At 45.4% G+C, this 22,101-nt stretch overlaps 2 protein-coding genes across 5 annotated transcripts in view; both read left to right on the forward strand.

Moving 5' to 3' along the window:
* Positions 1 to 22,101, forward strand: part of LPIN2 (lipin 2) — a 75,211-nt gene that overhangs the window by 41,536 nt on the left and 11,574 nt on the right. For all 4 annotated transcript variants that reach the window (XM_070452709.1, XM_070452708.1, XM_070452707.1 and 1 more), the window contains exons 2-8: positions 1,196 to 1,396; positions 11,896 to 11,991; positions 13,727 to 14,028; positions 17,285 to 17,392; positions 18,034 to 18,157; positions 18,894 to 19,221; positions 21,217 to 21,316. In XM_070452709.1, coding sequence (XP_070308810.1) covers positions 1,205 to 1,396; positions 11,896 to 11,991; positions 13,727 to 14,028; positions 17,285 to 17,392; positions 18,034 to 18,157; positions 18,894 to 19,221; positions 21,217 to 21,316 — 1,250 coding nt within the window. In that variant the 5' untranslated portion in view covers positions 1,196 to 1,204. The remainder of the gene's footprint in view (positions 1 to 1,195; positions 1,397 to 11,895; positions 11,992 to 13,726; positions 14,029 to 17,284; positions 17,393 to 18,033; positions 18,158 to 18,893; positions 19,222 to 21,216; positions 21,317 to 22,101) is intronic.
* Positions 1,318 to 6,226, forward strand: LOC110132811 (high mobility group nucleosome-binding domain-containing protein 3). The gene is made up of 2 exons (XM_020886357.2): positions 1,318 to 1,396; positions 4,741 to 6,226. The coding sequence occupies exon 2, from the start codon at positions 4,757 to 4,759 to the stop codon at positions 5,057 to 5,059; it is 303 nt and encodes a 100-aa protein (XP_020742016.2). The 5' UTR covers positions 1,318 to 1,396; positions 4,741 to 4,756; the 3' UTR covers positions 5,060 to 6,226.

Here is a 22,101-nt window from a genome sequence, read left to right on the forward strand (position 1 = left end):
TGAGGAGCCTGGTAGGCTACAGTCCATGGGGTCGCAAAGAGTCAGACACGACTGAGCGACTTCTTCTTCTTCTTCTTCATCTTCACAGCTAGAATGTGCTCTCTGGGAACTTCTCTGAGCCTGTAACTTTGATCTCAAGATCAAAGCGTTTGATCCAGGTTTAGGCAGCTGTGCTGATGTTGAACCCCCTGCAGAAGAGCCCGTCGGGTCTCTGCTTCTGTGAAAGTTGAGGCAGGGAGGGTCTCTTGTCAGGGTTGTGTTCCCCTCCTCGGGAAGGTCTTTTCCTCGGTTGTGCTTCGACACTCCGCTAGGAGAGCCAGTGTCTAATGGATGAACTGTGGTTGTGTGGGTCACCGGAAATGAAATCTGACAACCTTAGCACTAAAGAGGGGCTAACGGCAGAGCTGGGGACATGAGCCCCCATCCTGTGGTCAGATGAAGTGGCGGCCCTGCGCCCTGGTCAGGCACCCTCGCCTTTTTGACCCTTCCTGGAGGACACTCTGCAGTCTGCTGGTCGTGATTTAAATAGTGAATTGTCGTTAAGAAACAGAATTAAACCCCTTTTCTGTGCTTTGAACTTTGTGGAACGTGAGCGTGTGTTCTATGGAGCTGTGCGGAAGCTCTGAAGGGTTTGTTATAAATCGGTTCATCGGTTCAGCCCAGCCTTGCTCGCCAGTTGTTTAAGCTAGCGTGTCTCTGAACCTTAGTCTTAACTGTAGAAAAGCGATCTCTCACTCACACAGTTCTCGACAGGAGCTTCCTCTTGAGGGTGATCTTCACTCACTCTTCCGCGTGGCTTCTTCCTCAGTGGATGCATTTCATGCAGGACCCAGCTGTCTCGGGCAGGAGGGCTGAGTGGTGTCGGGGTTCTTTGGTGGTTCCTGCAGGTCCTGTACTTTGGGGGGAAGCACCTCGTGGTAGCAGGCTTGATCCGAGATGCTGAAAGAGGAAAGGGGACTTCTGCATGCCCAGCTGGGCCGCCTCTCAGTTCCACAGCGGACGGTCTGGGGCTGCCCATGCGTGGACGTGTGTAGCAACCACGTCAGCGTGACGCGGCGGGGCGAGCATCGCAGGGCTGATAATAGTCTGGGGGGACACGTGGGCCGTGTAGTCACTGCAGTTTTTTCTCTGCCGTTGTCATTAGATCCACAAACTCAGTGTTAACATCTCATCCAATCTGTTCTGTCTCTTTTAGTCTCAAACCATGAATTACGTGGGGCAGCTGGCGGGACAGGTGATCGTCACAGTGAAGGAGCTCTACAAGGGCATCAACCAGGCCACGCTGTCCGGCTGCATCGACGTAGTGGTTGTGCGACAGCAGGATGGCTCCTACCAGTGCTCACCCTTCCACGTGCGCTTCGGGAAGCTGGGGGTCCTGAGGTCCAAGGAGAAGGTGGTGAGTGCAGGTCGCGTGTGGTCTGTCCTCTGGGAGGCGGGCTGCAGCAGGGTCAGCCCTTACCGTGAGCTCCCGGGACCTCTGCGTGCTTCTGTTTTGAGAACCTATCTGCTTGTGGGAAGTCCACCCTTCATACTGTGTTTGAGTTTGCTTCTAAATCCACAAAGCCCTCCTACAGGAAGCCTTGGAGGGAAAGAAGTGAAAATCATTTTAATAATCCTGTGTGTTGCAACTTAGAAAATCCAAACCCAAACTAGAGTTATAAATGGGGAAATTAGGTGTATTTAGAAAAGTGCCTTTACCTTATACAGCACCTGAAAATATTTAGTGTGATGCCTACAGACCAACTGGATAGAATAGGTTGGTGTGCTCAGGAATATATTTGTTTAAATGAAATTAATTAACGCCGAAGTTCTACATTTGTTTTTGAAAAGCTGTAAAGTCTTGTTGTAAATACCAGGACTTTTTCACAAATCTGACTGAAGTGAAAATCCACAGGCTTTTATTATTTTAGGGATGATTTCTTTCAAAAAGAAGGTGTTGGTTTTCCTTTTTCTTTTTTTTTTTAACATGCTTTTCCCTTCAGGTTAGGGAGCACTTAGGAAGTCTGTTAGTGTATCTGATTGATGTCAGTCATGTTAGAAAAAGCTGAGCTAAGAGCAAGCTTCGCAGGTACATAGTAGTGATTTTCTTTCTACTCCTGTCCCATGTTGTCGCCCTAAACAGCATAAGGAGCTTCTGTCAGGATTTTCAACCCCAGTGAAAGATCTACAGAAGTACATGTCAGAGGACCTGTGTCTTAAGTTGCAGACATCTTTTTTTTCAGATTTTGGCTAATCACACAGCTGATCTTACTCTTTAAAATAGAAATTTCCCTGTCTTAATTGAACTTATATTATTTGGAAAGAGACTGGAGGACCAGGGTGGCGGGGCTTGTGTGGCCCGGCCTCTGTTCAGAGTCCCCATTTAGAAACCACAAGAAGCGGCGATGTCCTGAGGGACTAGGAAACGTTCCACTGCAGGCGTGTTTAGCCACAGTCGAGCGTCCCTGGAATTTTTTCTTACTTTCTGGTAATGGTAATCTTGTGTGCTTTCAGACTGTATCAGCTTTGGGAGAATTAGCAACCGTTCCTGCACTCGAATTTCCCGGTAATTGTGCAAGGATCTGTTTGTAAAATTGACTCATAAGGCTTCCCGCCCTCCACTTCCCCTCTATGATCTGGGTTTTTGGTCAGACGATTGGACAAGTCGTCTGGCCTCCGAACTGGAACCTGCAGGTTGATGTGTGTACACTTTGTCCATCTGTAAGTGCGACTGGGCAGACAGTGGCTCTCTTCCTGTGTGCCTCTAAGATAGTAATCCAGTTTCTTTATGCAGCTGCATACATCACTGTGCTATATAAATAGCTCGTCAAGCTTGTAATAGAAGTCTATCCATGAGGCCCAGGAAAAGAGAAAAGTTCTTTCCTATTCCTTCCCTTGGTAGCCCAGAGACCCAAAGGATATATTTGGGAGGAAATTTGGCTGTTTGACCAAAGCATAGCATTCCTGTGACAGTAAAACCAAAACCATGTCTGCCTTGAGACACTGGCAGTTTGGAGAAGCTCTGTTATTTTAGGTCATTTGGATTAGGGAAAGCTGTCTATTGATTTTATTTTATTATTTTAGGTTATTTATTTATTTGACTGTGCTGGGTCTTAGTTATGACATGTGATCCCTGACCAGGGATCCAACCCATGGCCCCTGCATTGGAAGTGGGAAGTCTTAGCCACTGAACCACCAGGGAAGTTGACTTTAAATTAAAAACCCAATTTTCAATTATGGGGACACCTATGAAGTGAACTTGAGATCATAACCACCTTAAAACCTCTGGTTTTTAAGGGAAGAGGCAGTGTAATAATTTTTCCACTGCCGTTGCCATGTTCTTTGCTTGACAGAACACAGTACTCCCTGTGTTTTTCATAATTCAGGAGTTTACTTTCAGAAGATAAAGATGTACTTGATATTTTTAAATATTAATTTTGTTGACTTAACACAAAACTGATGATTTAATTGCTTATCAAAGGTAAATAACCCCGTGTATTAGGACAGTTTCCATCATGGATGATGAAAGTCCACCTCACACTAACTTAGGCAAAAAAGAAATTACATTGGCCTGTGTAACTGAAGTCCAGGAGGATTTGAAATACTCTGGACTTAGAGCCGCTGAAGGTGTCACCAGAGTCATTTCCCCTCGCCTTTCAGCCCTGCTCCCTTTGTGTCTATCTGTCTGTCTAATGCACAGCGGCTGCCACACATGCAGGCTGACTTCTGTCGACTCGGCAGCCGCAGTGGGAAGACAGCCTTTCCTTTCTGCAGAAGTACCAGAGTTGATCTCCCTGTCAGACCTGGTCACATACATCTCGGGGCCCAGTCACCATAGCAGTGGGTGAAATGTATTGATCGGCCTGGCTGGGGCAGCAGCGCCTCCTCTTCTCTCTGTAGCCACTGGAAATAGGTGGTCTAAAATAGAGGAAACTGGATCTCCAAAGGGAACAGATATATGCCCACCCAGAGAGTGGCCAGAACACGTGCCTGCTGCCGCCAGCATCTCCCAAGATTAGTTCTGTTTCAACATCTGTCATATGTGTTGAGCAAAAGGCACAGTGTAGGAAATATGACCATATGGAAGTGAGTGTTTTAGAAACCAGTTTACTAGAAGTAAACTTCTTCCTTGGGTTTCCTTGGTGGCTCAGCTGGTAAAGAATCCGCCTGCAGTGCCAGAGATACGGGTTCGATCCCTGGTTTGGGAAGATCCCCTGGAGAAGGCAACGGCTACCCACCCCAGTATTCTGGCCTGGAGAATTCTTGGGGTCGCAAAGAGTCAGACACAACTCAGTGACTTTGACTTTACTAAAAGTAATATTGGCACATCAAAATGAGGGTTCTCCTAGTGGACACAGAAGCGGAAGGAGAGGGTGGGTTGAATGGAGAGAGGAGCATGGAAACATACACACTACCATATGTAAAACAGATAGCCAGCGGGAGTTTGATGTGTGATGCAGGAAGCTCAGACTGGTGCCCTGTGACAGCCTACAACGGTGGGATGGGGTGGGAGGGAGGTTCAAGAGGGAGAAGACGTGTGGATGCTTATGGCTGGTTCATGCTGATGTATGGCAGAAACCAACACAATATTGTAAAGCAATTATCCCCCAAATAGAAGTAAATAAATTTTTTTTAAAGTTAAAAACATAAAAAAAAAAACCAGGAGGCCGGGCTACGCCAAGACCTGCGCATGAGCAGCTGCGGCGGCGGCAGCATCCAGCGGCGGTGCCAGCAGTTCCAGCCCGTTGCTTTACTTTTCAGCTGCACAAATACAGTCATGCCGAAGAGAAAGTCTCCAGAAAATACAGAGGGCAAGGATGGATCCAAAGTAACTAAACAGGAGCCCACCAGACTGTCTGCCAGGTTGTCAGCGAAACCTGCTCCCCCCAAACCTGAACCTAAACCAAGAAAAACATCTGCTAAGAAAGAACCGGCAACAAAGGTTAGCAAAGGTGTTAAAGGGAAGAAGGAGGAGAAGCAGGAAGCTGGGAAGGAAGGTACCGCAGCACCGGCTGAAAATGGTGACACTCAAGCTGAAGAGGCACAGAAAACTGAATCTGTAGCTAACGAGGGAGAATGAATGGTCGTGAAAATTGGGGTTGATTTTATGTACCTCTTGGGACAACTTTTAAAAGCTATTTTTACCGAGTATTTTGTAAATGCTAATTTTTTAGGACTCTACTAGTTGGCATACAAAAATATATAAGGATGGACATTTTACCTTCTCATAGTCATGCTTTTTGGAAATTTCCATCATCCTTGAGTAAAATAAATACTGGTTTAATATTGGAAGCTGTCTGTGTCAGCATTCCATGCACTTGCTTTAAAAATTTAGTCCTGTGCATACTGTGGTGCTTTTACTGTGCGTATTTGGATTTTTTCATGCCATTTTTCTAGAGCAATAATCAGTGGTACTTTTGTACCTAGGTTTTGTGTGATTTTAATGAAACATGGATAGTTGTGGCCACCTGCTGATTATTTGTGGTTTAAAATAAAAGGTTTTCCTGCCTGAAAAAAAAAAAAAAAACAAAGAAAAATGAGGGTCCTCTTTAATAAAATAGTCACCTTGGGAAGCATTTATTCCAACTTGGTGCCATCTCTCAAAATATTTTTAGTGTTTTTCCTTTGAGACCTAAAGGACTCGTGTCATATTCCTTGAAGTATTCTCAGTATTGGCACAATCTTGATGTTAGGTTTAATTTTTGGAAAGAACCAAGCTCCATTTAGAGACAAATCAAGAGACCAAAATACGTCATCATACTGAGAAATGTCACATTTGAGGATTCCTGGCGGTCCGGTGGCTGGGACTCAAGGCTTTCGCTTCCAGGGGTCGGGGTCCAATCCCTGGTGGAGGACCTAGGATCCTGCATGCTGCGTGGCACCCTACCCCCTCAAAAAGAGTCACATTTGATCCCTAAAAATAAGCACTATAATGTAAACCAAAGGGTTAGCTGTTTAAGAATGGTTTTAAAACAAACTTTGAATCTGCATCCTGGAGAAGCATTCTTCCATTTCCCCAGGTATGTCAGATAAATGGGTAACCCCCAAAAATGAGTGTTTTGAAGAATGGTATTAGTTTAAATCTGTTATTTTTTTTTTAATCTAAGATAGAATAACTTTAAATATTTCATTTGTCCTATTCAGTTTAACTTTCAAATTTTATATAGCAGTCAGTCAACAAACATGGGTTATTTAAATTATATGTCTGACTCTAGTTGAATAAATTAAGTCATTCTGAGAAACTTGATATTTGGCATTACGGAGCAAATTTTTTTTCTTTTCTTCAGTTCTCACATAACTTTTTTGATTGGAGACAGTCTTCCTGTGACTCGGGAAGAAGCTGCCATTATTTCCGCTGCTTTGGAAGCCTTGAAAAGTGAAGTTGCTCAGTCGTGTCCGACTCTTTGCGACCCCATGGACTGTAGCCCACCAGGCTCCTCTGTCCATGGGATTCTCCAGGCAAGAATACTGGAGTGGGTTGCCATTTCCTTCTCCAGGGAATGTTCCTGACCCAGGGATCGAACCCAGGTCCCCCGCATTACAGGCAGGCGCTTTAACCTCTGAGCCACCAGGGACGCCCTCAGAAGCCCTACATGACTCTAGATGCATATGTGACTCCAGCTAGTTTATTATGAAAGAGAACTTGAAACACTTGTCTGAAGGTATGTTTTTTCTTGGCTCGGGAACTTGTTGCAGCATTTTGTTTAGGAGAGCTGGCGTTCTCGTCATATGCCGCTTTTTCAGTAAACGTCCTCGGTAATAGAAAGCACTGAGAAGGGCCAGCCGGGAGGTGAGTGAGGGTTCACGCTTGTCCTGTGGAAACTGTTTCATGCTCCTCTTCGTTTTAGCAAGGAAAAGAAAAAGGAGTTTTGTGTAAAATAATCATGAGCATTTCTGAAATAGGGAATTTTTTACATAAGGTTTTTCACTTATTTTGGATTCATTTCTTAGTTGCCAATTTTTGTGATTTCCTCTTGCAGTGTTATCCTTTTCTTACAGTTGTATAATTAACACACCAACCGCCTGTATTCAAAGGCCATACTTGATAAGTTTAAACACACATGTGCACCCATAAGTCACTCAGTTGTGTCTGACTCTTTGTGACTCCAGGAACTGTAGCCCACCAGGCTTCTCTGTCCATGGGATTCTCCAGGCAAGAATCCTGAGTGGAAAGCCGTTCCCATCTCCAGGGGCTTTTCCCAACTCAGGAGTTGAACCTGGGCCTCCCGCATTGCAGGTGAATTCTTCACTGCCTGAGCCACCAGGGAAGCCGTCACCGTGACACGGAGCCTTTCACCGCCCCGTGCTCTTAGTCTCCTCCACTCTGTGACGGTTCCTCAGGCTCTGTTTCATGATTTTGACGTAGTTTTTAGTTTAGTTTGGATGTACAGACAAGTTGCAAGTGCAGTTTTTAAACCCTTCACCCAACCTCTTCCCTTCGTGTTCACTTTCCACATGACTGTAGTACGATGATCAGAACCAGGAAGTCAACATCAGTATAAACGATCAGCTCAAGACCTTATTGGAAAAGACCCTCATGCTGAGAAAGATGGAAGGCAAAAGGAGAAGGGGGAGACAGAGGATAAGATGGTTAGATAATGTAGCCAACTCAGTGGACATGAATCTGAGCAAACCCCAGGACATGGTGAAGGACAGGGAAGCCTGGCGTGCTGCAGTTTGCAGGATCGCAGAGGCGCACACAACTGAACAGCTGAAGAACAAACAACAGCGGAGACCTTACTGGCACTGCGCCAGTGTTTCTGCTCCTGTCCCGTCTCTGCTGCAGGCTCCCTCCTTGCTGCTGCCCTGTGCTCTCTGACAGTCCTGTCTTTGCATGTGACCTTGGCTTCTTAGAGTGCAGAACAGTTACAGTGTAGCTTGTCTCTCAGTTTGAGTTCTCTGATGCTTTCTCCTTTGGGTGAGAAGGACACCACATGAGGCGCACCCTCCTTGCTGCTGGTGTTAATTCTGCTTGCTGTTGAGTGGTGGCTGCGAGATTATTTGTGGGAAGAAACCTTGAGACCGAGCGCATATCCTGTCTCTCATATGTTCTCACCAGAAATTTTAGGGGACACGGTAGACTTTGCTGTGTGTCATTGCTGTGGTGTTTCCCAAGTGGTGACTTTCTGTTTCCATTCTTCCTGCTCCACTTATTTATTGAAATTGTACTTTGTCAAACAGCTATTCTCTTATTTACTTAGCTATTCAATTATTAGATTGGTGTGGAGTCATGGATATTAATTTTACCCTATGGGTCGTAGTCATTATTATCATTATTTCTGTAGTTGCTAAGATTGTCCCAGATACAGCCGTTGTTAGCTCTTTCGAGCTGAGTGCTTTTGAAACGCTCCCATCAATTTCTGAACACTTCCTTGTTACTTTCTGGCACTGAAAGATATCCTAGGAGAATCTACTCTCCGTGCCTCAACCCTGGAATTATTATTATTTCTCCAAGGGAGCTTTTGAACTGTGGTGTTGGAGAAGACTCTTAAGAGTCCCTTGGACTACAAGGAGATAAAACCAGGCAATCCTAAAGGAAATCAGTCCTAAATATTCATTGGAACGACTGATGCTGAAGCTGAAACCCCAATATTTTGGCCACCTGATGTGAAGAACCGACTTTTTAGAAAAGACTCTGATGCTGGGAAAGATTGAAGGCGGGAGGAGAAGGGGACGACAGAGGATGAGATGGTTGGATGGCATCACCGACTCAATGGACATGAGTTTGAGTAAACTCCAGGACTTGGTGATGGACAGGGAAGCCTGGCATACTACAGTCCATCGGGTCACAAAGAGTCGGACATGACTGAGCGACTGAACTGAAGGGAGCTTTGGTTTCTTTGATTGGAGAACAGTGTCTGGAAACAGATCCATCGGGTCACAAAGAGTCGGACATGACTGAGCGACTGAACTGAAGGGAGCTTTGATTTCTTTGATTGGAGAACAGTGTCTGGAAACAGATCTGGTCGCTGGGTACACTCACTGGTCTGTGGTGCAATTGCCTGTAGCTCCCCAGCTGGCAGAGCTTAAAGATTCACGTGTGTAAGTACCTATATCTGTATCTGCCTATAAGAACTGGGGGTTTGCAGCATCCCCGCCGTTGCAACCTGGCGCCTCAGAGCTCATCTCATTGCAGTCTTTCTCTGACAGTGAGCACCATGTCTTTCATTATCCACAGTAAGCAACATGTTTGTTCAGTCCTAGAATACACATAAAGGGGTTTCAGGATTGTGAACCCACATCTCTGTGATTAAAAAGAAATCACTAACTGCAGTACAGTGTCTGTTCATAGTTGTTTTTTTTTTGCCTTTAAACCTAGAATTCTATAGTCTGCATACTGTTCTCCAAAGTTACTTAGGTTCGTTTTCTTCTTCCCTTAAACACAGTTATGTTATTCATACATGGGATTTTTATAACAAGCATTGACAGCATAGGTCAACTAATATTGTTTAATACGATGTTACTTATCCCATCATTTGGTTACTCCTGGGAAGATGGAGCTGGAAGTGAACCAGGCTCAGCTGTGGTCAGAAGGGATCACTGGTCCTCAGTGGAAACAGGCAGTGGCCCGTGCAGAACTAAGGACACTGGGGTCATAGATTGTTCCAACCTACGTCTCTATGATGCCTTTGTGTGTTTGTCTCTATGTTCCCGAACAGTCTAAAGCCAGGGTTCACAAGTTATTGGTAAGAGTTTTGAAAGTTAGTATTTATTATTGTAAAATATTTATAAGTATTTATTCAGAATCTGCAGATAAACAACTGCATTATTTTTAAATGATCTGGCAATATTTCATTTATATAAACACTCCTCACTTTGCATAGTAATACAGACAGTGAAAATGGGCAAGCTAAAACCCTGCAAAAGGAAATTTAGTCAGTGAGGGAAGTTAGGGTTCTTCCATGACCTCTGTAAGCTTTGGTCAAAACTTGCCACAACTCTTACTGTGTTATAAAGGTACAGGCAAATGAAAAATAGTAACATAGTACTTAGTGCACTGCAATTCAAAACATGAGAAATAATGGGAATAAGTGTCTTATTTCTCCACAAAACTCTCTCATCAGGAGTGGTTTGAACAGCTCTTGCCTTCTTGATGTAATGCTTGCACTGTGGAATAAGTGTCTTCTCATTGTCTTAGCAGCTTGCCCTGCTCCTTTCTGAATCTGCCTCAGCTTCCAGCTTTTGATCCTTTGGAATTGCCATGTCCTGAGGAATCTCGGGGAGTTGCTTTTGCCTGAGGGCTTTGCCCTCGTCCCTTCCTCTCCATCTGCATCCTTTGTCTCAGCCCCTTCCCTTGGTTCTGGGATAAACTTGCCTCCAGATTCCTCTGGCTGCACATTCTGGGTCTCTAGTTTGCATGCCTGGCTATTTCTTCTGTAACTGCTGATGTCCATTTTGGCTTCTCTGTCAGCACTGGGACTGTTTGTTTCTTTAACTGCACTTTGGTCCTGGCCAGTGCCCTCTTTCCGTTGTCTGTTTTATAAGGTGTCCACTGGGTTTGTCACTGGGAGACCAGGAGGCAGCACAGCCACACGCTTTGCCACCTGTGGCTGAACTGAGGGACAGATGCGCTGGGACTGGCCACTGACAGGCTCTGAGGAAGCGACGTGATGAGCCCGTGGTCATGACGGGCCTCTGCTGTTTCTGTCCAGTTGCCCCTTTGTATCCACAGGTTCTGCATCCAAGGTTTCAACCAATCACAGATCAAAAATATTTGGGAAAAATGTTTCCAGAAAGTTCCCAAAAGCAAAACTTCGTTTGCTCTGCACCGGCAAGTGTTCACATGGCATTCACGTTGTGCTGCGTATTAGAAGTAGTCTAGAGATGGCTTAGAGCACGCGGGAAGGTGTGTGTGGGTTCTGTGCAGGGCGGCTCCCTGTCCTCTGTAAGGAGCTTGGGCGTGTGTGGACTTCAGTGTCCGAGGCAGGCCTCGAGCCCCTCCCTGCGCTTACCGCAAGATGACGGGGTGACTGTGACGGAGGGGCCGGGGGTGAAGTATGTGCTTCCTGTCGTCACATGGTCAGCACAGTGTGGGAGCTGAGGTTCGTGCTGACCCAAGCCTCTCACGGGAGGCCTGGCAGTGCTGTGACCTCCAGTTAAGGTCAGTCACTCAGTAGTTTTTGGCTCTTTGCAACCCCATAGACTGTGGCACACCAGGCTTCCCTGTCCATCACCAACTCCTGGAGCTTATGCAAACTCATATCCATTGAGTTGGTGATGCCATCCAACCATCTCATTCTCTGTTGTCCCCTTCTCCTCCCGCCTTCAGTCTTTCCCAGCATCAGGGTCTTTTCTAATAAGTCAGTTCTTTGCATCAGGTGGTCAAAGTATTGGAGCTTCAGCTTCATCATCAGTCCTTCCAATGAATATTCAGGACTGATTTCCTTTAGGATGGACTGATTGGATCTCCTTGCTGTCCAAGGGACTCTTAAGAGTCTTCTCCAACACCGCAGTTCAAACGCATCAATTTTTTGGCGCTCAGCTTTCTTTATAGTCCAACTCTCACATCCATACATGACTACTGGAAAAACCATAACCTGGACTGGCCGGACCTTTGTTAGCAAAGTAATGTCTCTGCCTTTTACTATGTTGTCTAGGTTGGTGATAGCTTTCCTTCAAAAAAAAATTGGTGATCTCCAGAGGGGCTCAAGTGTGTGCTGACAGTTATACTTCCCCCATTTTATGATATTTGGGAAAAGAAACTTTAAATTTGTTATGAAAATAGGTGATCAAGCCTTTTCTCTCCGTCTGTGGTGTCATAGGGGTGGGACGTGGGGAGGGAGTGGGGTGGGGCAGGGAGTGGAGGGTCTCTCTGGGAGCCTCAGGATTAAGCTCGGCCTGAGAGCCTGGAGTCTGGGCTTTGTTGAGCTGGGAGGATGGACGCTCACCGCTCAGCCTCACTGTGTCTACTCCTAGATTGACATAGAGATCAATGGCGACGCTGTGGATCTCCACATGAAGTTGGGCGACAACGGGGAAGCTTTCTTTGTCGAGGAAACAGAAGAGGAGTATGTAAGTCCTGGGGGGCGGGCCATGTTTGCCTCACACTCATGGCTGGTCACTGCTGGCTAGGTGAGCTTTCACTTTGGGTTGAAGAACTGGGCTGTCATAAGGGAGCTGGAGCAGGAGGAACTCCCCCTGCCCCCAGCCCTGAGGTCCAGGCTGCCCATGTGCGAAGGCCCTGGCGCGGCCCCCACTGTGAGCGTCCGGGGACTTTCTGAAGTGGTGCCTACACAGCTCACACCTTGGCCTGAGCACGCTCAACTCCACGTGAGTCATCACAGATGCACAGCAGACTGCCTCTGCGTGTGGACACACGACCTTTAAACTTGGAAACACGTTTGAGGTTTCCACTGGGGACATTACATCCTGATCCTTGATAGTGAGGTGCTTTAGTTTATTATGTTCTGGGGAGATTGAATTAATTGGCTTCTGCCCTTTATGTGTGATTGTTGCATGTTTGGCCTCTTTCAGCGAGAGCGCAACTGACCCCCTTCCCTTGGTATCCACTGATGTGAATGTTCCTGATTGATTTAAAGTGGATCTTTTAACAACTTCTTAGGGGGCATCATTAAACCTTTCATTGTGGAGAATAAAATCTCAGAGCAAAAACAATAGCTTCAAGTTATTAAGGACACAGCGCTACTTTTTTTTGGCTGTGAAGATGAACTGCTAGCTTGATGCCATAAATTCCCAAAGGAAAACAACAGTGGAATGAGATTGTTCATCATTGTTCACTCGGGGCTGGAAGCCGGCAGCGTCAGTACTGGTATGGAAGGCAGCAGGAACCAGTGATTATGAAGGGGAACCTACCAGACCAGTGTTTCTCCTAGTATCTTAATTACTTCTTTTCATGTTGTCTTATTTGCATTTACTTGCTCTGGAGAAAAATTTTCCATATCAGAGAGACAGACGAAAGGCAGAAAGAAGCAGTGAGTTATCACAAGAATGAACATCTCTGATGTAACCTGTCACGCTGACAAGGCTCCCTGTAAATCTGGCAGTGAAAGGACTGGGTGCTGAGAGTCTGTTGCCTGCTTCACACGTCACTTCTCATGATTCCATTTAAAACTGCTCAGCAGAGTGTCAGCTTTCTAGCCTTTTTTTCCTATTCTGCATATGACCCGATTGGTCAGATTTTCTTTAGCATAATGTGCTTTTCTTTAAAAGTTACAAATTGCAGTTCATCCAACAACACTAGAATCATTACTCTCCACACAGACCATGAAGAGAAGCCCCACTTCTCCAGCGGCTCACGGTTTAAAGAGGGATAAACATTACCAGAATCCCTCTGGCTTCCACTTACTGACCTTTTGTTTCTCCCACTGTTGTTATCAACATCCCTGCTGAGTCAGGAGTTCTAGATTGAGCTTCGTCCTTTCCATCACTGCATGATAGTCCATGGTATGGACATTCATTTCTCGAATCTTTCTCGTGCTGATGCACATTCGGCTCACCCGCCCCCACCCCCAAACAGTGAATCTGCTCTGGCTGAGCTTCCACGTGCCCTGTGCTGACCCGGCATGTCCCTCCTCCACTGTGTTCAGCCACATGGACCCACACGCACTAAGGCTCAGCTATGCAGGGAGTGGAAACATATGCAGGTGGTGGTCAGTGTGACTTTCTCACCTTTGGGAACTAGGTCGGTGTTCTTTGTACCACTATGAGGTTTGGCTCAGCCAGAATCACTGCTGTTTCGATTCACCATAGGGTTTGTCAGACTCTTCTTTCTCATGTTCTCTTTAAGGAGAAGCTCCCTGCTTACCTGGCCACCTCACCAATCCCTACTGAAGATCAGTTCTTTACAGACATTGACAGCCGTTTGCTGACACCAGGTGGAAATGAAAGACCTCCTCAGAGTTCGGATGTTGCCCACATCCTGGAAGCAGAGACAGTCTTCACCGCCAGTTCTGTGAAGAAGAAAAAACGAAGAAGGAAGAAATGCAAACAGGACAGTAAGAAGGAGGAGCAGGCCGTGTCGCCCCCTGCCGAGGACACCATGGTTGTGGACCTGAGCTCTGACGATGACAAGGGGGCCCAGTCGGCAAGGTAGGTGGGAGGGGCAGAAGGAAAGATGTCCGTGTGCGAGTCTGCCCTGAAAACCATGCACCTGGACACCGGTGGCTCTGGGAAGGAGGAGGGTTTTCATGTGGGTGTTGCTGTGTACCGTCTCCAGGGCAGATGTGCAGTGGAGATGCTTACAACACCCAGCAGAGACCACAGTATAGGACTACAATCACACTGTCAGAAAGGCATCTCTGCTTTCCACCCACCAGGGCAGACAGGCTTGCAGGGTCCATATGGGAGCTGAGTGCAGGGGCTAGAGGCCGCTGCTCCCCTCCTGACCATCTCTGGCCTCAGAGGATGTCCATGTCAGTCTGCAGGGATGAGGGTCTCCATGCCTCCTTCCCCTCCTCTTCATTCTGCTGCACAAAACAGACACTGACCAGTCCCCTTCTGCCCTGTCAAGAGGGGTCTTTTATGGGGCGTGTCCTGATTCCAGAAGCAAACTTGATCATTAGTCACGCTGAGATGGACTGACTGACCCTCAGCTGAGGGCAAGGGTCAGCTGGTGTCAGCAGTGAACTTCGGCCCTGGCCATTGGCAACCCCTTATCTCTTACATACGTGCTGCCAGCTGAATAGACGAAAGCTCATTTAGTCCCTCTGATTTATCCATGTAGATGATTCAGGCCACTGACTTTGACTTTCTGTTGGTTTTTGTCCCTGTGCTTTAGAAACTGGGGTGTATTTACATACAGTAATACTCATGGATCTAAGTGTACAGTTCATTGAATCAATAGTTGTAAACATCTTGGAACCTCTCTTGGCTTTTGAATGAGAAAAGTAATTGTTGTATACCGTAAAGCTGAACTTGGAGTCGTGATGTTGGGGGTTGTCTGTGAAGCCTGAAGTGCTCCAGGCATACTCTCGGCAAACTTCAGCTGGGCCTCCCCCGCCACCCTGACCAGCATCAGGCCATCTGTCCGTCCGCAGACCTTCTGCTGTTGGGGGTTGATGTGGATGTTTGTGCTGCGTTTCAGCATTGAGTCAGCACTGCTCTTCCTCACGCTCTCCTCAGTACCCTCCCTTACATCCCCGCGCCACAGGCTTAGTTAGCCCCTCACGGTCAGCCTCCTGGCTCCCTGTCCTTGGGTACGTGTGCATTTTGAACATGCTCGGCAGGTTTTCGTGAATCATAGGACTAAAGGGAACCTCAGCTTCAGCAGCTTTTTCCATCACTCTGATGGATGTGAGCTAATGAGTCCTATTTTTGTCCAGATCTGCCCAGAGAAGACATGTCCTGCCTTCCAGGGCTTGTAAATTCTTAATGGTGCCTGGTCTGTTTCTCTCTCTCAATATTTTATTAAATCTAGTCTGCTTTGCTGTGTTTCTTGGTTTACTGTGTGTGTGTGTGTGTGTGTGTGGTTTAGTTGTGTCCTACTCTTCGCAACCCCATGTGTCTGTGTGATAGTCGCTTAGTCGTCTCTTACTCTTTGTGACCCCATCTGTGTGTGTGTTAGTCGCTTAGTCGTCTTAGTTGTGTCCTACTCTTTGCGACCCCATGGACTGTAACCCACCAGGCTCCTCTGTCCATGGAGTTCTCCAGGCCAGGATACTGAAGGGGGTAGCCATTCCCTTTTCCAGGGGGTCTTCCTGACTCAGGGGTTGAACCCAGGTCTCCAACATTGCAGGCAGATTCTTTACTGTCTGAGCCACCTGGGAAACCCCATCTTTTATACTGTGGTGAAATATATTCCAAAGATACGTTTTAAGAAAAAAATTTCCATGGCATTTATGTTGCTCTTTTCAAACCTCTTTCAAATATGTGAATAGTAATAGGCCAGGCTGTACTACCCTTTCAAATTCGGCAGATAAGGACTTTTCATAGCAAATGATTTCCCTTTCTGCTTTACCATTGCAATCTCCTCTTTTAACAAAGGCAGTGTTTTTAACTGGATATCAGCCTTTTACATGTATTTGTATGTTTCCTCTTAAATGAGGTGGTTTGCCAGAGCTCAGTGTTTCTGAGACAAAAGAGATGAGGATTAGGAAAACCTAAATTAGGAAATGCAGCCAAAAGGAAAAATAGTTACGTATCAGAGTTGGTGGTAAAGCAGAGCATATTGAATTAGGATGTAAAGAGGAGAAGAGATAGTACAAATTAATAAAATGATTTCTATCTGAGTTTTTCATCTAGAAAATTAAGTGATAGATATTCTCATGTCTGTCCTGGTAGAACATTAAAGTTTCTGTAAGGAGCTCTTGAATTTGTATCATATTTAGTGTTTGAACTTTTCAGAGTTTTTCTATATTTGCAGTGCTCTCAACATGATACACCACACAAATCTTTGACTCTTGTCAAGTACACAGGACAAGGGACAAATTTCTAACTAAAGATGAAAGACTAATACCCTCAGTGCTTCTGAGGGGTGTTTTCAAGGTTATGTGGCAAGTTAGTTCTGTTAACTCTGCAAATCAGGAAGACCAAAGAGTAGATTAATTCAAACCTTTTAGCAGTAGTTCAGTCTTCTACAGTTCCAAGGTCTGAGAATGAATTTTAAAAGCATCTATCATACTTTTGTGTCATCTTCCTCACATCCCTAGAATCCTGCAGATTCTAACTTAGAGAAAGTTCTGACTGAAAATACGTTCCGGGTTTTTAAGAGTTTTTTTCCTGTATTTTTGAATTTTTAAGCCATAGCTTTGTCTTCAGCTGTCTGCTTGCTTCCATTTTCTGTAACATGCAGGAGAGTATAGTGGAAAGAACACAGGCTTTCTTGCTTTGAATCCAACTACTTACTAGCTTTTTTACTTTGGGCAAGTTCCTGAACTCCTCTAGGTCCTTGATTAAGTAATACCTAAGGTAGGATTTTACTGCTTCAGATTTGTAAGGATTGGATGCAATATACAGTAAAGCCTTAGTTTGCTTCTTGTAGCCTCTGAGACAAGCACCCCTACCAGATGTAAAAAGGAGTTTTTAATCACATCTCTTCTGTCCCTCCTGTTATCCCACCGTTGAATGGTGATTGCAGTGGTGTCCAGGGGGCAGCAGTGAACCCCTTTCTCTTCGTGGAAGATCGTGTCGGTGGCTCAGTCACTTCTGCCTCTTTGAATCTCACGGACTGTAGACTGCCAGGCTCCTCAGTCCATGGATTTCCCTTTTAAGAGACTTAGTTATTAACTGTTCATTTGACTTTCTTCTTTTGTATCATTTAGACAGTGTGTCATAATTGGGGGATATTATAAACCTGGTGTGAGTGACATTGTTGTCTCTGTGATTTTTTTTTTTTTTTCTTTCACAGAAGTTCTTCAAATGCTTCCTTAAAGGAAGAAGAACATAAGGAGCCCCTGCTCTTCCATTCCGGAGACCACTACCCCTTGTCTGATGGAGACTGGTCCCCTTTAGACAAGTAAGTGTTCTGGAGATGGTTTCCTTTCTTACAGGAAGGATAAGCTGAGTAGCTTTTCTGTGACTCCACATGTTGGTGCATCCATGTCTTTCATACAGAAGAGGAATTAAGGTGTGCTTTCCACACAAGTATGGACCTTCCCCCTCAGTAATAACCTTGTTCCTAAACTTGATCTGACTTATTCTCAGGGCTGGCCAGTATGGACCTGTTTATTCAGCATAGAATCTAACCCTCTACAGTTCTTGTTGGTGTGAACTGCTTACTATGTAACTGGGTAATACCGTGAAGAAACATGCAGTCACACTTGTGTTCAAATCTGGTTTCTCTCTGTATTATGTTAACTTTCCTATCTTTCCATGCGTTTCCTCTCCTATAAAATAACCTTTCTCATTGATTTCTCATGAGAATCAAGTGGGATAATTATATTATTGAGGACCCGGCAAGTCCACAGTAAATGCTAGTTGGCATTGTTTTTATTACTATTAAAGAACTGAAGTGGAAAAAGTAGCCATTTCGTATCTGCAGGTGAAATTGACATGTTCAGACTTCTATTTCTCTATATTTCTTTTCCTTTGTTCAGCTCAGCAACACCGAAATTCCCAACTTTAACATCATCACATTTCTTTGTCCTGTGTTTGCAGCCCCTACCCCCCAGTGGCCTGTCCTAAGAGTGACTCAGAGCTGGAAGTGAAGCCCGCCGGGAGCCTGCTCAGATCCGAGTCCCACATGGAGTGGACCTGGGGCGGATTCCCGGAGTCCACCAAGGTAGAGAGAGGGTTCCCTGCTGGAGGTGGAGGGCAGTTTTTGCACCAGTGACGGGAGTGAAAGGGGGGTGGCGCCCTCGTGTGGTCACATGAGTGAAGCCACGTTAATACCATCTATAATGTTCATGCTATGTTCACAACAGGAGGAATCCAGCAGTGTAGTAAATAATGTTGACCGTTAATTTAACATTTTAATCAGAAAAATTTTTAAAGTACCTAAAGGAAAGTAAAACTTCCACTGAAAGTTTAAGTAGGCAATCGATTATGAAAGCTTTTTTGTTAGCTCTTTGTGAAAGAAGAAAAAATTGGAATGATGCTTTTCTTAAGAGGAAAAAAAAATGTTCAGACCGTGTAGTGTTTTGAAAATACACATTTTGCTTTTTACGTTTTTGTGATAGGGGCTTGACGTATAGTGCAGGCAGGCCTCAATTCCCTGGAGTGATCAAGTGTTCTCCCTCTGTCGTCTGAAATGTTCACGTGTCCCGTCTTCTCCAGTGCTTAGATCTTTATAGTAGAATAATTATAATGTATTTGTAAGTGTCATAACAGTGAACAAAATGCAGTTAATAGTTTTTCCCACTACTTAATTATGCACTCTTTTACACATACAAAATTATGTGCTTAGTGGTTGTGTGCTAGTTATAAATAAAATTAACACATGCACCAGCATCCAGGTTAGGAAACAGTTAACAGACACCTTCGACAGTAGTTTAACATTGAAACAATGCGCGTTTCAGGTCAGCAAACGGGAGCGGTCTGAGTATCACCCCAGGACAGCGATGATCACGCCGTCAGAAAACACCCACTTCCGGGTGATCCCCAGCGAGGACAGCCTCCTGAGTGAGGTTGAGAAGGACGCTTCCATGGGGGAGACAGTCTGCACCATCGTGAAGCCCAAGCCTCGAGCCCCAGGGAAGCAGCATGGCGGGGCAGCCTCGGCAGCCGGCCCCCGGGAGCCCCCCGTGGGGTTGGATGCCCCCTGCCTGCCTCCCTCATCCCCCTTTGTGGAGGCCCCCTCAGAAGCTCGACCAGCTGCTAAGGTCGACTCACCCTCCAAGAAGAGAGGTAATCGGGGCTTTGATTTGACCTGGAAGCTCCGAATCTAGGTAGTAAATTATTTCAGGGTTTCAGGTGATACACGGGGCCCCCTCCTCCCAACTGGGACCTGCCACACCAGGGTGGGATGGGGCTGTGGTTAGTGTGGCTTCCCCATAGTGCCAACTCTGACCTCCTCTCTCTCCCGGCCATGGCTGCTGAGAAGCATTCTCTGAAAAAATTATGGAGGTATTAAAGTCAAATAAGGAGTAAAATTAATCCCTTTAAGTGTTAGTTGCTCAGTCATTTCCGACTCTTTGTGGCCCCATGGACTGTGGCCCACCAGGCTACTCTGTCCTTGGGATTCTTCAGGCAAGAATATTGGAGTGGTTTGCCACTCCCTTTTTCAGGGCATTCCCCTGACCCAGTGTTTGAACCCAGGCCTCCTGCATTGCAGGCAGATTCTTTACCTGAGCCACCAAGGAAGCCAGGCTTCAGAAGTATGTGAACCAAGAACTTCCAGATGTACAAGCTGGATTTTAGAAAAGGCAGAGGACCGAGAGATCAAATTGCCAACATCCGTTGGATCATAAACAAAAGCAAGGGAATTCCAGAAAAAAATCTACTTCTGCTTCATTGACCATGCTAAAGCCTTTGACTGTGTAGATCACAACAAATTGGAAAATTCTTAAAGGGATGGGAATACCGGACCACCTCACCTGCCTCCTGAGAAACCTGTGTGCAGATCAAGAAGCAACAGTTAGAATCTAACATGGAACAACTGACTGGTTCAAAATTTGGAAAAGAGTACAACAAGGCTGTATATTGTCACCCTGCTTATTTAACTTCTGTGCAGAGTACATCATGCAAAATGCCGGTCTGGATGAAGCACATGCTGGAATCAAGATTGCTGGGAGAAATATCAACAATCTCAGGTATGCAGATGATACCACTCTAATGGCAAAAAGCAAAGAGGAACCAAAGAGCCTCTTGATGAGGCTAAAAGAGGAGAGTAAAAAAAAAAATGGCTTAAAACTCAACATTCAGAAAACTAAGATCATGGCATCTGGTCCCATCACTTCATGGCAAATAGATGGGGAAAAAGTGGAAGCAGTAGCATTTTATTTTCTTAGGCTCCAGAATCACTGTGGATGGTGACTGCAGCCACAAAATTAAAAGATGCTGCTACTTGGAAGAAAAACTATGACAAACCTAAACAGCATATTAAAAAGCAGAGAGTTTACTTTGCTGACAAAGGGCCATCTTGTCAAGGCTATGGTTTTTCCAGTAGTCATGTAGGGATGTGGGAATTGTACCATAAAGAAAGCTCAGTGTCGAAAAATGGATGCTTTCGAACTCTGGTGCTGGAGAAGACTCTCGAGAGTCCCTTGGACTGCAAGGAGATCAAACCAATCAATCCTAAAGGAAATTGACTCTGAATATTTATTGGAAGGATCAATGCCGAAGCTGTAGCTCGAATACTTTGACCACCTAATATGAAGAGCTAACTCATTGGAAAAGACCCTAACGTGCTGGGAATGATTGAGGGCAAAAGAAGAAAGGGGCATCAGAGAATGAAATGGTTAGGTAGCATCACCGATTGAATGGACGTGAGTTTGAGAAAGCTTTGGGGGAGACAGTGAAGGACAGGTAAGCCTGGTGTGCTGTAGTCCATAGGATCGCAAAGAGTCGGACACCGCTAAGCAACTGAGCACTCGTGCACGTTCATATATAAAAAGAAACCATACTGTCAGGTATAAATGACTTAGGGCCCAGGATTCACATGAGAGAAGGTGAAAGAACGCGAGACTCAGCCCGTGTTTGTTGGACAGCTATCAGGAGTGCTGGTCTCTCTCACCTGGATGGGTGAGAAACAGCAGCGGAGAAAGGTTAGATGATGCCTTTAAAAGTACACCGCAGTTCATCGTGGTTGGTTTTATTGTTTGCAAACCTTTGTTTTCTTGCAGTTGTAAATGAAAAGTAACCAGGTTCTCATCTCTGATGTTTTTTTCTTATAAAAACCAGGTGTCCACAAGAGAAGCCAGCACCAGGGGCCTGATGATATTTACCTGGACGACCTGAAGGCACTGGAACCTGAGGTTGCAGCTCTCTATTTCCCCAAAAGGTAGTGGGTTTATACTGCACAGTGGGAAACTCTGAAATGTTCTAGATGTTTCCAGAGCAAAGCATTAGAAAAAGGAGCGAGGGGCTGGTATCCTTCAGCTAAATTGAGTCCTTGCTTCAGATTTTGGAAATGGAAAATCCAGAAATTGTGCCTATGTTGTCTTTAACCTGTTTATGAAGAAATGTTCAGTACAGTGAGAAGGTACCCTCATCAAGCTCATGTAGTAAGGGTGTAACGTGGATGTAACATCAGATTAGCTCTTCCTGTTCATTAGCATTGTTTCCTTTATTATGTGTTTAGAGGTGATATATCTTTATTCAGAGACACTTTACAAAGCAGGCCTCCACTCTTCAGTGAGGCCCCGCTTACTCAGGCCTGGATCTGGTGGGGCCCCTTCCAGGGCCTTTCCAGACTTCCCTTCCTCCTTTCCAAACCATCCCTTCCTCCTCTGCGACTCCCCGCTTGGAATAACACCAAAATTTTAGCAGTGATAGACTTGGGCAGTTTTCCCAAGGCCATTTCCATTCTTGGGGAAATTCCATTTTATTAAATAATATTCTGTGATCACAAAGAACAGTGTTTACTTTTCCCCATGTTCTCATGGCTTGAATACACTGAGCCATAGTCACACATAATTAAACACTTTTAAATACATTATTGAAAAGCATATCTGAAGGTTTTATTTAAAATAGACCGGATTGATGTGAGGATACTTAATATTTACAGATATTTTTGTAGGATCCTTAAAACGTCCTCCTAACTTTCTCCCCTTTGTTTGGAGTAGT

This window comes from Odocoileus virginianus, chromosome 22, assembly GCF_023699985.2.
Source record: "Odocoileus virginianus isolate 20LAN1187 ecotype Illinois chromosome 22, Ovbor_1.2, whole genome shotgun sequence".
Taxonomy (NCBI): Eukaryota; Metazoa; Chordata; class Mammalia; order Artiodactyla; family Cervidae; genus Odocoileus; species Odocoileus virginianus.

What these genes read in the sequence shown, in the direction of transcription:
- LOC110132811 (XM_020886357.2), top strand. Translation starts at nt 4,757, where the DNA reads ATGCCGAAGAGAAAGTCTCCAGAAAATACAGAGGGCAAGGATGGATCC.